Below are 15,332 nucleotides of genomic sequence, written 5' to 3' on the forward strand. Positions count from 1 at the left end.
GTGCCCCCCCGATTCCTAAACAGTGGAACGGGTAACAGGAATCTCCTGCAGCCACGTTGTGCGGTTAACTCCTGGAATCTCTGAGATTTACGACTTGGAGACCCAGTAGCAGTTCCGCCTGCTAAGGAGTACTACATCGCCGAAGACGCTTCTTGGAATTTTAATTGGCTTCACTCCCCCCTACCTATCTACATCTGGCAACTATATAAGTAACTATACCTGCTCTTCTGACATCTGAGTAAGTTTGAAAGACCTCTTTTGTTTTACCTGGATCTGGAAGTCCCAGGAAATTCCTATGCTTATCTGTTGAATCTGTCTCTCCCCACTCAACCTTTAAATGACTTTTTAAAACCAAGAAAGCATCAATAATTTGCCAGGAGCTTTATCAACTTGATCAGTGGGAAAACATAACAGCTAAGATTTTTGAAAGACGCTTTAATTGCCAATCAGGAACTATTACGTATTAAGAGGAGGGAGGAGTGGAGATCCCCCCCAACTCAAGGACAGTCTTTTTAATTAAATAAAAACTTCCTGCCACGTCCTCTCTGGCAACAGTCTAGCATCGCGAGAAAGTCAGAGAACTTGGAATCGGAAGCCTGATATCAGTGTGTAACCAGTAAATGACTCCTAAGCCTCTGACTACAAAGAAGGAAGGTTTATGACTTTGATTCCTGTAGTACCTCCCTGTTACTCATCTTGAATCTGCCTGGATTTCACTAAATGAACTTTAACAGGAAAGTTTGGAGGTGCAATCATGGCATTCATGGCAAATATGATTCAACAGATGGAACAATTCATGGATTTGATGAACACTTCATTTCAAGGTCTTATTCAGAAACTGGACATTATTTTAGAGGAAACCAAAGAAATAAAAGCCTCATTCACCTCAATGAGATCCGAGGAAGCACCAAAAGACTTTCTGGCTGACAAGAGACAATCTGCAGCAACTCACTGGATAATAATGGACTGGAAAGAGTCTGAGTTTCATTTTCACCATCTGGATTTGTTTGATGATCTTCTCAAAGTGACCGATTTTGACATGTGCTACCTGGATATATCTGATGGATTTTACAACAGCGGCTTGGAGGATTTAAGGAACAGAAAAACTGAGTCGGTCAGGATTCCCCTCTTCGAATTTGGGATGGAAGACAATGCAACATGGATCTACTATGCTTCATCTGCAGAAAAGAATTTACCAACAATCTCCAAGGATGCCTTGCGTCAACTACTTCATATGTGGAAAAGACAGAAACGCTGGAAATTTAGGATAAAGGGACTAATTTAAAAGAGTCTGGTTTTTTCCTGCTGGTTAAAATTGACAAGTAACTGACTAAATGGATTGGTTATAATGGAAATGGAATTACATAAAATATTAATCTACTAGAAATGTCATGCAATAAATGAGTGTTAGGGAGAAATGGAGGATTTACAAATTAACTAATTTTCACTAGAAATAATTATATGGTTCTTACTATACTAATCCATCTTTTATTAGGGAGATTTAATATTTTTTCCTTTTTTAAATCTTTTATTCTTTTTTCTCCTTCTTATGTGATGTTATTAATTAAATTCTTTTATTTTTTATTTTTTGGTTTTGTTATAGAAAATATAATAATTAAGTGATTAATGATTAATGATTATTAACAATGGTATTAGGGTTAGAAATTTATGCAAAAGAGATTACAAGTCTATTACAGGATGGTGGGAGAAGCAGGTGAAGACAATTTTTTCTCTCTATTCAATATATGTTATTGTTAAACCTTTTTATTAATAATTTTGGAAAATAATTAAAAAATTATTTTTTAAAAAAAACATTTAGTCTGTTTCTTGCCAAGAGGTCATAGAATCAGCATTGCTGACAGATGGCCATCTAGCCTCTGCTTTAAAACCTCCAGCAGTTTTTATTTATCGCATGAGTGTGTGTGTACAGACTCAGTATATACATTTCTCCTGCGTATATAAAAATACACCACACACACATTCCCAGCCAGCGCCAGCCAGCTGCCTACCCAGACAGTGGGCAGGGACTGTTGTGCGGAGGGCTCGGCCGGGCGCGCGCTTCTGGCGGGTTCGTACCCGCGTGCCGCTGCGATTGCTGCCGCCGCCGTCTCAATCGCAGTGGGTTTTTTCCCTCCTCCTCTGCTGCCGCCGCCTCCTCCTCTGTCTTTGCAGTGAGGTCACGGGTGGGCAGTGCGTCAGCGGCGGCTTGTGCTTGCTCCAGCGCCGGGGACAGCAGGAGCGCCCAACTGGGGGGGATGCACAGTAGGTGGGGGGGAAGGACGTTTCCCGTAGACAACTCACAAAACGGGGGCGGGGGGGGGGGCGGGGAGAGGCAGGCGAAAATAACATGGCGACCCCCCAGGTTGGGAACCACTGCTTTAGGATATGGTGAAAAGAAACAGATATTTCCCCGTCGGTTATAGCTGGATGGATATCTTGTGCTTATGTTATATTGCACAGATAAAACTGTTACTAATCAAAAGTGTTACCATTTATAATCTGGACAAGTAAGTATCCACGGAATCCAATCTGAAGAGGAATTTTCTCAGCTACTAACTTATTTACTTTAACAAAACCATTGCTATGATGACTACAATAAAAGGAACAGATTTAAAACATGCATAAAAGAGAAAGCTGTATATATAATGTATATACGTATATACTTTATATATCTGTGATTGAACACATACGTGCACATACACATTTCTATGTTTTTATAAAAGAGAATAGGAAAGTTACCATTGTTCTTGTTCAGGCTGCTGAAATGAAGTGGCAATAAGGAAACAACCATGTACTGAATTACAGGGCACTGTTAATAATCAGCAACATCATTCTTGACATTTTTCAAACTTATAATTATTAAAGCTGGCATATGGAAACTGGTTTAAACAGTTTCATGAGTGGAATAATATTTCTGTGTATTCAGATGCACTGTATATTCAGTTTGAGAAACTCCGGTTGACATCTTTGGCACATCTTTGGCATTTGTTCTTCTGTTTCATATCATTTAGTATTTCAGACCCCCTCAATCCATCTGCAGAGTGAAAATTCTCATAATAGGTATGTGTGGAAGAACCTCTGAACTGAATAAAATACTGTACTTTCCTTGGTATTTCAGCCCAATTACTATCATTGCACCATCAAGCAGTCTACCTAAATATTACACCTATTATCTTCAACTTTCTCATGAACTGTACTTCACTACTAGAAACACTTTCATACCAGGCTGCACGGACAGAAATGTAGAATGTTTTATTCCTTCTGGGTATTGCAGATTGTGATGTAAAGGAGAGGTGTTACTTACCAGTCACATGTTGTACCCATCTGAAGCAATTATTTGTCATTCTTTTTTCCCCCTGAGAAAGTGAATGCTCTTTTGTGTTTATAAGAAAGTTTATTCTGCTCATCTGATTTGCCTCTTTTTGTACAGTTTCTGTACTCTTTCTGCTCCATAGTATACTTAGAAACCCCCCAGAAAAACCAAGTATGACTTTTTATCATACTTTCATCACAGACCACCAGAACTCACAGCCAAGGTATACATACCCAAAACAACAGTGTTGAAGGATACCGCCTCTTTATCTTTGCCATCGTTATAAAAGGCAAGGTGCCACAATCCCGCATCCAAATATTGAACAAACACAGCTTCATTCTGTACAAGGGTCTGGATACTGCGACGCTCCCGCGGAGACTCCACCACACTCCATTTTTCTTTCCCATCCAAACGTTCCATAAAATCATACTGTAAGGCAGATGAAAAGGAAACATCTGTAGATTTATATTGCCAATTATGTATAACAAGCACAGTCTATAATTTTAAAATTGAATTTGTATTTTATCAAGAGCACAATTTATGACATAGTATGGGAAGGCATATCATCCCTTCATTATTATTACATTTATGTTGAGTCTCCCCCTCCTTACCAAGACCACTTCTGGAATAAGCTCAGAAAGGAACAATAAACAATTGGGAATAGTTAATCTGCAGGAGATCTGCAGAGCAATGCGCCACATGCATCATGGTGCTCCTTCTGCTAATGACTCTCTTGCTAGCTGTTCTTCAGCAGTTTCTTCCATCCTCTCTATCCATGAAACAAAGTAATAATTTAAGTACTGATTTACTGATGTTTTGGCAAATGGAAATAAAATTACTGACGCTCCAACAAAAAACACTAGAGTTAGCTCATTGAGTATGCTCTAGGGAAAACTTTCAACATGTTGCTAAGCATGTTTATTTAGAAATAAAATTCTCTTTTTTTCAATGGAATTTGCCCCCATTGCAGAGCACTACAAGCTGAAACTGCAGCTCTTTTTAGGTCTAAAGAACAGTCCATATTGATTCATACATATAGCCATGTAGGCAAATGTATGGTCAGGGCTGCCAGATGATAAAGGATATGTTTTTGTTGAGTACACTCGTAACCACTACACTACATGAGCAGCGGACTCTAATCTGGTGAACCGGGTTGGTTTCCCACTCCGACGCAGGATGCCAGCTGGGTGACCTTGGGCTAGTCACAGATCTCTTTGAACTCTCTCAGCCCCACCTACCTCACAAGGTGTCTGTTATGGGGAGAGGAAGGGAAGGAGTTTGTAAGCCAGTTTTATTCTCCTTAAAAGGTAGAGAAAACCGACATATAAAAACCAACTCTTCTTCACACTGGCTCAGACCCAGGGACACCTTCATGTCTAGTTTGGCCACAGAGATCACTAATAATAAAGGATCAGCTCATCTCTCTGTGAGAGACAAAGCTAATGATTCAGGATCTGGGATCTCTTGTATGTATTATATTTCAAGCAGCTGTAGGAGCACACCTGAAACTCAGGAGTCTTCTTGTACATGTTAACTATGTACATATGGGAACCCCAATTTTAAATCACCCATTTACCTCTGCAGTGATGTCTGATGCACATTTTTTCCAGGTTGAAAGATGACACTGGAAGTCAGTTGGAAGAAAAGTGCCAAAGCAATGGAGCACAGACAGCTGTGGGAGTTAGCTCCCATCTCCTCTGGGTTTATTTAAAAATTAAAACCCTCAACTTGATTTTCTAAAATTATGACATCTGATTTTATTATTAAATAACCCTGCTCAAATTTATAAAATGACAGATGAAACTAACATCTTTTCTTTTTCTTTTTTGCATAGTTCCATAAATCAGAGGGAGGGAAGGTGGCATGGTGTAGCCCGATCTCGTCAGATCTCAGAAGCAAAGCAGGGTCAGTACTTGGAACGGAGGCCACCAAGGCAGACTCTGCAGAGGAAGGCGATGTCAAACAACCTCTGCTTCTCATTTGCCTTGAAAGCCCATTGCTGGGGTTGCTATAAGTCAGCTGTGACTTGATAGCAATTTACACACACACACAAATCAGACCCTTAATTCAGCATCTTTGAAGGCTATGTGTCAATAGTAGGAGGTTAAAGACACCATCATTAGCTCTTTGAGAAAATTCTGATTGGGATGACGCCCTTGGGGGAAAAAAACTAGTTCATTGCTGCTTGGAAAGTTTGCTCACTAAGGGTCAATACAGAAGAGTGTAGCAATAAAAGCTGACATTTCTCACTGGCAACATGCTGCTCTGCTTGGATTGTGTTGGCAGACTCCTCAGCCTCCCCTGAGTCTAATACTGATTCTATCTCAGGCAGCAGGCAGGCTCAGCAGTTGGTAGAATCGAAGAGGAACAGAGCACAGAAGGAGCCGAAATCATTTGAAGTGGCCACAGCTGCAGGGACTTGGTCTCATCCCACGATTGCAGGTATGACCAAGAGGATGCAGGTGACTTTCACCGCAGTGTCATCCAAGCTATTGCTAAACAGACTACCCACTGGAGCTGATTTACTGTAGATATCAATTTAATATATATGTGTTGGCAACTTGCTGCCAGAATGCCTTCTTCATATTGACTGCCCCCCCCATTTGTTTAAACATGGCAGGTTGCTTTTCCCTGTATTTCCATATCTAATGCTGAGACCTTCCTCCATTTGTCCAAATATGTTAGGTACAACAGGATAACCGAATTGTTCCTCAGGGTTTTTTGCTTGTTTGACCTTCTTATTCAATCATGGGTTTCTGACAACCACATGATCTCAAAATTGCAAAAGGGATCAAGAATGAAAAACTGAAGAAACCTTGCAAATTGAGCAACAGTCCAAAGACATGATTGTTTCTGCCTCTTACTGCAGTTTGCACCAACAGATTCATTAATTCTCTAATATATTTCATCATGTGACAAGGGGAAACAGGATTTGTGCTCTTCAAATTGGTGACATCTTTAGTAGAGTAAAAAACCCAAACACCTTCAATGCAAATTATACAAATAGATATGTTCGGAATATATCTAGCTTTAAGAACTTGTTTCTTCAATGTAATTTTGGGCTGCTACATATGTACCAAAAGGGGGGCTGCAATCAAGGAATCAGAAGGAGACTGAGACTGGGAAGGGCAGACATGAAGGAGCTAGAAAAGATTCTAAAGTGTAAGGATGTGTTGCTGCTTACCAAGATCAAGTTAATTCATGCCATAGTATTCCCCATTACTATGTATGGGTGTGAAAGCTGGACAATGAAGATGTCAACCCAGTGTGTGGCTGCTGTAAAAAAGGCAAATTCCATGCTGGCCATAATTAGACGAGGAATAGAAAATAAAACTGCTGATATCATACTGCCCTTGTACAAATCTATGTTGAGACCACACTTGGAATACTGTGTACAGTTCTGGTCACCACACCTAAAAAAGGATATTACAGAGCTTGAGAAGGTGCAGAAAAGAGCAACCAAAATGATTAGGGGACTAGAGCAACTGTCCTATGGGGAGCTGTTAGGACGCTTAGGGCTGTTTAGCTTGGAAAGAAGGCGGGTAAGGGGAGACATGATAGAGGTCTATAAAATTATGCATGGTTTGGAGAGAGTGGACAGGGAGACATTTTTCTCTCTCTCCCATAATACTAGAACACGGGGTCATCTGCTAAAGCTGGAGGGCGAGAGATTCAAAACAGATAAAAGGGAGTATTTTTTCACACAATGCATAGTTAAATTGTGGAACTCCCTGCCTCAGGATGTGGTGATGGCTGCCAGGTTGGAGGCCTTTAAGAGGGGAGTGGACATATTCATGGAGGAGAGGAGTATTCATGGCTATTAGTTAGAATGGATACTAGTCATGCTGCATACCTATTCTCTCTAGTATCAGAGGAGCATGCCTATTATTTTGGGTGCGGTGGAACACAGGCAGGATGGTGCTGCTGCAGTCGTCTTGTTTGTGGCTTCCTAGAGGCACCTGGTTGGCCACTGTGTGAACAGACTGCTGGACTTGATGGGCCTTGGTCTGATCCAGCAGGGCCTTTCTTATGTTCTTAAAGCTGACAGGAAGAAAGTAGATTCGTTTGAAATGTTGCATTGGAGGAGAGTGTTACGGATACCGTGGACCACCAAAAAGAAAAATAAGTTGGTTCTAGATCAAGTCAAGCCTGAACAGTCCCTAGAAGCTAAAATGACTAAACTGAGGCTATAGTACTTTGGTCATATTATGAGAAGACACGAGTCACTGGAAAAGGCAATAATGCTAGGAAAAGTTGAAGGCAGCAGGAAAAGAGGAAGACCTAACATGAAATGGATTGACTCTATAAAGGAAGCCACAGCCTTCAGTCTGCAAGACCTAAGCAAGGCTGTTAACGATTTTGGACGTCATTCATTCGAGGGTCAGCATAGGTCAGAAGCGATTTGACGGCACTTAACGCACACATGCATATGTAACCTTGTTGGGAATATGGATAGTTTTAACTGTTAACATAAGGGGTCTCTATAGCGAGAAGTCTAAAAGTAAAGGGAGGTGGACATACAAAATAAATTTTAGTTTACCTTCCATGAGGAGGAATTTCTGGTTTCAGAGCATTTACTGCTTATGAAAATAAGACTGTAATTTCCCCTACATTATATCCTTCAGATCACACTTCAGCTCTTGGACTTAGGAAACAATGCTCCTTTCCTTTAATGTGTCATTCACAGTGCAGTCCTGGAGGAGGGAGTGAAAGTGCACAAGGAGCCGATTGGGGCTACGCTGAGATACTTCTGTGGAGCACCTCGGTGGTGCTGCACCCCAGCTGGGTCCTGGCATGGCGATACTGTGGAGTAATGCTAACATACACCCTTGCACTGGTAGGAAAGAGGTGGACCCAGGAGAGTGGCAGGCGGTAGCTCCCTAAACAGCCCCAGCCTGGGATTGCCCCCCCCATAACCAGTGGAAAGTTACACCATCAAAAACCACGGAGTATCCCATAGGCGCCCATACAATAGAAAAGGCCAATCACCCACCCCCGCAGGCACAGCCCCATCCACAAGCCCTAGTGAACATAAGAACATAAGAAAAGCCATGCTGGATCAGACCAAGGCCCATCAAGTCCAGCAATCTGTTCACGCTGTGGCCAACCAGGTGCCTCTAGGAAGCCCACAAAGAAGATGACTGCAGCAGCACTATCCTGCCTGTGTTCCACAACACATGAGATAATAGGCATGCTCCTCTGATCTTGGAGAGAATAGGTATGCATCATGACTAATATCCATTTTTTCTAGTAGCCATGAATACTCCTCTCTTCCATGAACATGTCCACTCCCCTCTTAAAGCCTTCCAAGTTGGCAGCCATCACTACATCCTGGGGCAGGGAGTTCCATAATTTAACTATGCATTGTGTAAAGAAATATTTCCTTTTATCAGTTTTGAATCTCACAACCTCCAGCTTCAGCAGATTACCCCTTGTTCTAGTATTATGAGAGAGGGAGAAAAGCTTCTCCCTGTCCACTCTCTCCAAACCATGCATAATTTTATAGACCTCTATCATGTCTCCCCTTAACCGCCTTCTTTCCAGGCTAAACAGCCCAAAGCATTTTAATCACTCCTCATAGGGCAGTTGCTCTAGTCCCCTGATCATTTTGGTTGCTCTTTTCTGCACCTTCTCAAGCTCTGCAATATCCTTTTTTAGGTGTGGTGACCAGAACTGTACACAGTATTCTAAGTGTGATCTCCAAGTGATGCACAGGATGCCAACCACATTTGCCAACAATGACCCACTCCCCACTGGGGGTCAAATCCCTTCCCCTGAACCCAATCCCAGCCCCTCCCATGATTACATGAACCCCAGCCAGGACATCACGTGGTTCAGTGGACAGGGCATCAGATTGTCTGAGAGGTCTCTGCCATGTACACTTAGAGTGCACTGTGTGCCCTTTGGTGGAGAGAGAAAGACAGTAGGGCACTTAGCACAGCTGAGGGAATGCTTAGCTCTGACACCCAAGGAAGAGAGCAAAGTTTTTGCATCAGCAGCTGGCCACTTCCACTGCAGTGTCTCTCAGGATTGTACTGCCCATGCACCCTGTGACAACTGAAAATGGGTTGGATTCAGGGCAAAATTTCCACTTGTACTAGAGCTCTAGTACAAGCTAAAATGCAAAAAAGAAAAAAAAAGGACAAATGTATTGTACCCTTATTAGTATTTTTGCTTGCACAACACATTGTTCAACCCATTTCTTGACACTATTGACCAAACTGAATGTGGCAGCATCCTTGTGGCTGCCACAAGGACACAAGCCAGTGTGGTGTAGTGGTTAAGAGCCGCTGACTCTAATCTGGTGAGCCAGGTTGGTTTCCCCACTCCTACACATGAAGCCTACTAGGTGACCTTGAGCTAGTCACACTTCTCTCCGAACTCTCTCAGCCTCACCTACCTCATGAGGTGTCTGTTCTGGGGAGGAGAAGGGAAGGCGATTGTAAGCTAGTTTGAGTCTCTTTTAAAAGGCAGAGAATATCGGGATATAAAAACCAGCCCCTTCTCCAATACATGGTTTTTCAAGTGCTGAAACAACCTCCTAGCTACGTTGGTGTGGAGGGGAGAAACAAGACTGCTGAACTTTCAGGCCTGATCAGGATTGGGCCCTTGCAGCATTTTAGAATTTTATATCTATCTATCTCTATCTACCTATCTATGGAGGAAAGCACTAGGTATTTTACACAAGATCTTGCACAAGCAGAACTACACTAAAACTATTTATGTTTCAGACTGTACATTGCTGGTTCCAAAGCATTGTTTAGAGCTTCCTTAAGGTTCCTTATAGAGAATATCTATAAGATGCCAAGCAAGAATTTTTTTTTTATTACTTGAGGTGCTGCATGAACTTTAGCTAATGAATTCAATCAAAAGGTGCTTTGTTTTTATTGTTAAGGAAAATCAGCCATAAAAGAGAAATCCTAGGTCTGATTCTGCTTCACCACCTGGCCAGCTGGCTCATTACTTTGCATTTTTCTGCTCTATTGATCTTCTGATATAATGCACTTTTATAATGAATTGTTTTTACAAAATGTTCTAGCCGGAAATGTCACATTCTCCCTAAAGCCACGGATAGATGGATAGAAGTGTGAGATGTGGACCACATAATGGAAGACAATCATTGCATTTCTGCTAATCAGGAAGAAACTATGCGGTCTCTGACCACAGATTCTGAATGTGTTGAGAAGTTGACCCTTGTCAACATCTCAAACTCCAAAAGACATTTCCTTCAATGCTGGGAAAAATAGGTTGCCTTTAATTTCCATTTTTTGGCTTGCCTACATCTCTTGGATGGGGATGGATCAATAATTAGACATTATTCAGAAATATAAATGTTGGAGTACTTGTAAAGGCTGCACCTCTTTAGTTCCAGGGTTGGAACCTTTCCATGTATGCTTCTCTATGTGCAGAGAAACCTTTGCAAGTTTATTAAGGGGCGGTAGACAGTTTGGAAAAGAAAAGCTGGGTCAACTATAAAATCTTAATAAAGTAGAACATGATATATATGTTTCAGTATAATATATACTACATAAGATCCCCATTTTCATTTTTTTTTAGGGTTTGTTAAAATCCCAAATTAAAGTTATTGACCTGAACAACACGCTGGATAATTAGTACAGAATGGAGAATGTAATTTCCTAACCGTAGGTCTCATTTTAACATTATTTTTTTCATTTCAGTTGTCATAAGCGGGTAGAAGGTGGCAGAGGCACAAGAAAGAGCGCTCATGTAATGAAATAAAGATGGAAGGGACAAAACAAGTCCCCACAAAGAGCTGGCCTGTCAAAGTCTGCAAGAAGAGAAAGGGCTATTTTTGATGCTGCCATTATATGACAAGTTGTTGTTGCCAAATGACTGAAGACAATGGCAAGAACAGAATTAATGTATTACATTAGTAATCAGTATTATTAGAGGTGCACAGGACACAATAGCCTTACAGTCCAACAAGACAAATGAAGAGGACAGCTAACACGAAGAAGGCTCATTGTTCAAAAATGTTCAGAAATACCATGTCACGAATAACTAGTAAGAGAAACATGAAGTTCACAGTACAATGTTTCAGTCAGATGGACTGAAATGTGAACGTGAATAGGCAACTTCATTTCAGAGGGCCATCAGGTTCTTCAAAGTCAAGTGTGTATCATCTGTTTGTCACCAAATCTACATTACCACACAAAACTAGATACTTAAATATTAACAATTAAGCCGGAGCTAAGGAAAGAGAACAGGAAGAGCTAAAGACTTGGAGACAGGCAGTGGCTTAATGACAGAATACCATATATACTCGCGTATAAGCCGAGTTTTAAATCCCAAAAAAAGGGCTGAAAAAGCCAAACTCGGCTTATACGTGGGTCAATACGGTAGAGGGGAGAGGGAGGGGGGAGGGGGGAACTTACCACCACCGCCGCTGCTGGGCCCGCGCACCTTTCCCCGGGCGGGAGTGGCCTCCAAAACACTCGCGCAGCCGCAGGGAGGCCGCGCCCCCCCCACCGCTGCTGGGAGCGGCCTGGGGCGGCTTCCTGCAGCTGCAGGGAGGCTGCCCCGGCCCCCGCCGGGCCGCGCCGCCACCTCCACTGGGGCCACGCTGCTTTCTGCCGCCGGGAGCGGCCTGGGGGGGCCTCCTGCAGCTGCAGAGAGGCTGCCCTGGCCCCTGCCGGGCTGCACCGCCACCTCAGCCGGGCCCGCGCCGCTTCCCGCCGCCGGGAGCGGCCTGGGGGCAGCCTCCTGCAGCTGCAGGGAGGCTGCCCCGTCCCCCACCGGGCCGCACCACCACCTCTGCTGGGCACGCGCCGCTTCCTGCCGCCAGGAGCGGCCAGGGGGGGGCTCCTGCGGCTGCAGGAAGGCCGCCCCCGCCGGGCCCACAACACTTTCCGCCACCAGGAGCTCATCAGGTAAGCCTGCGGGGGGGGAGGGGTTATAAGCCGACCCTCGGCTTATACGCGGGTGCATAATTTCCCCCCCATTTTTGGGGAGAAATTAGGCACCTCGGCTTATACACGGGTATATACGGTATATGCTTTGCATGCAGAAGGTGGGAGGTTCAATCCTGGACATTTCCAATAGTGCATGTTGGAAAAGGATTTTGTCTGCTGATATTGGAGAGTCATTGCCAACCAGAGGAACCCAATGTTGTGACTCAACACAAGTTTAATGAGATGAATGCAAAATTACAAGTATTTAAAGATTTTATCATCACTAACTTGCAAATTTTCTGAGAGAAGGCATTATGTCTCAGCAGTATAACAAACTGGGTGGTTAAACACTTCTTGGAGATGCAATAAAGTTAGTGCCAAATCAAGACAAACTACTGTTTAAGAAGAGTTGGTTTTTATATGCCAACTTTCTCTACCTTTTAAGGAGAATCTTATCTCCTTCCTCTCCCCACAACAGACACCCTGTGAGGTAGGTAGGGATGAGAGAGTTCAGAGAGAAGTATGACTAGCCCAAGTTCACCCAGCTGGCTTCATGTGAAGGAGTGGGGAAACCAACCTGGTTCACTAGATTAGAGTGAGGAGTGGGGAGTGGGGAATCAAACCCTGTTCTCCAGATTAGAGTCCACTGCTCTTAACTACTACACCACGCTGGCTCTCTTAAGGTAGTTTGGGTTACATGGTTTGACAATCATAAATCAGACACAAGTGTCTTCCTTATGGTTCAAATGACTGAAAGGGCTAAGGATGAAACCATCTTATCTCATGATATAAAAGACACTAGCTAATGCATACTAATAATTCAGTAAGTAGCAATAAGTGAACCATCATCAGTACCCTGGCTTAATGCAGAATTTGGCTTGTTAAATCACGGTATCTCCCACCCACCTGGCAAATACCTCACTTTCTTCCATGCTTAATTTCAAGACAAAAATAATTGTTGTGCTCCTGCGTTTTGGTAACAGAATGCCATGGGATTTTCAAAAGCCACACTCAAGCCATCTCCCTGCACCACAATCCTCTCTGGCTTTGACAGCAGCTACTGCTGCAGCTATCACAATTGCCAAAATGTTGCTGAGTCAGTGGCGGATGGAAAGTCCTATTTCTCCCCACCTCCCTGGACACTGTTTTGGAAGCATCCAGAGCACTGGCATTCAAGGTGCCAGAGTAAGGGGGAAAAAGTTATCCCCACGACTACCCATGTGCTTGCCTGCTGCTGAAGCATCTCAGATTTTCAGGAGAAGCTGGGCTGACTGCCCTCAGTACAATGTTAAGTACTGGAATTACTCAGGTTTATACACTTTCTTGTTTTTGGTATTTATGCCTTCATTCTGCACTTGGTGGTGGAAAGTTGCCTTCAAGCTGCAGTTGACTTACGGCTACCCCATAGGGTTTTCAAGGCAAGAGATGTTCTGGGCTTACCCTGCTCAGCTTTTGATGAGATTGGGCTAGCCTGGGCCATCCAGGTTAATGACATTTTGCACTTAGTGGGTATAATTACTGACATTTAATTTTCCGGGGTTATGAAGTATCAAATACTAATAAAAGTGCAAAACACAGAAAAGTATCAAGTGGTATATATTACTAAGGGGTTGATGACACTTTCAGAGTGACAGAAAAAGAAATTTTCCCCGTGGAGATTTCCAGATGTTCCATGTACCATCAGAAATGATATAGAAACGGAGAAGGGTTCTGATTCTTCTTCTGTTGCTTCTTTGAATGCCTGGATATGTTTCTAAATGTGAGGTATTTACTGGAGCCCTCTTTCAGTCAACCCTATGCCTACATAAATAGAAGTCAGTAGCACCTCAAAAAGTAACTGGCTTTCATGCCAGCAAAGGTTCTTGTGTCCCGAATCCCACTCTGTCAGAGGCATATAGCGGCTCTTCACCAGACACACATTTATGTATGAGGTGGAGGGGATAAACAGCAAGGTCCAGGGACCATGAAATGCAAGTAGTGCTGAGTGAAATGCAATTATATAACATTCGGATGCAATGAAGAAAAGTATCAAGACTGTGGATGCATTAGTATGTGTGTGTGTGTATACTAGATATGTTCACTATGGGATTAGCTGGTTGCTTTGGGGCTGGCTGGAATTTTTTTGGGACTGTTTCAAATTGGCCATAAGAGTCCTTTTTTCCCATCTGCTTCATACTGCATCAGGGAGCTTACACTTATTTAAATAGACCTGTTTAGTGTAGAATGATAAGTTCCTAACTGAGGATGCAGGTGTGAAGCTGGCTGTAGTGCTGGCCAACTTTGGAGCCAGGGTTGACTCACTGTAAGTTTTGATAGGCCGCTTGCTGGCAGCCAACCAGAGTCAGGGTTGTTTATTTGAGAATAATTAAAAAAAAAAAAAACACCTTGTGTCTTTGATTACTTTTTACAAAAATGTTTTTTAAAATAGAAGTTTTGGAAAACTGAGATGGGCAGGAAAACTTTTGAAGCCCCTTGAGGCATCTATTGATGAAGGGAGTTCGCCCAAGCCAGCCCCTTACTGGCTGCACAGCCCAGGGGTTACATGGGGGGGGTACGCTATTTGTGCTGGGCAGCATTCAACTGAGCCTGAGCTGCTGTTTGGCACAAAGGGATGTTGGTGGGTCTCAGCTCTTCTTGGCACATAATGAAGGTGGGGTGACACAGTGCAACATTTGACACATAAAAGGGATTGCTCTGATGGAACTTACAATGATCTCATAGTAATTTAGAACTACAGAGAGACTCACTGGTCTGAGGCTAAAATATCAATATGTTTTATAAAGCAAATGAGGACTTTCCCCTCCTACTACTTATTACCCCCATTTGTCTTGGTTCTAATAGGGACTTTGAGTTGGCCAACTTATCTAGGAAAGAGCATTATTTTTTTATTCAAATAAAGCACTAAATAGGAATGAAATGAGCCCCAGTAAAGTAATCTAAGAAATTTTAATAGTATGTGTGTGTGTGTGTGTGTATTATATACTAGATTATATATATATATAAATATATATGAAGAAGAGTTGGTTTTTATTACCTGCTTTTCTCTACCTTAAGGATTCTCAAAGCAGCTTACAGTAATGACAATGAAACCTTTAATGGCATAATTA

General features: G+C 42.6%; 1 protein-coding gene across 3 annotated transcripts in view; it reads right to left on the minus strand.

Moving 5' to 3' along the window:
- Positions 1–15,332, minus strand: part of TENM2 (teneurin transmembrane protein 2) — an 860,742-nt gene that overhangs the window by 149,641 nt on the left and 695,769 nt on the right. For all 3 annotated transcript variants that reach the window (XM_056867244.1, XM_056867243.1, XM_056867245.1), the window contains one exon: positions 3,547–3,742. In XM_056867244.1, coding sequence (XP_056723222.1) covers positions 3,547–3,742 — 196 coding nt within the window. The remainder of the gene's footprint in view (positions 1–3,546; positions 3,743–15,332) is intronic.

Source organism: Euleptes europaea, chromosome 1 (genome assembly GCF_029931775.1).
Source record: "Euleptes europaea isolate rEulEur1 chromosome 1, rEulEur1.hap1, whole genome shotgun sequence".
Lineage (NCBI taxonomy): Eukaryota > Metazoa > Chordata > Lepidosauria > Squamata > Sphaerodactylidae > Euleptes > Euleptes europaea.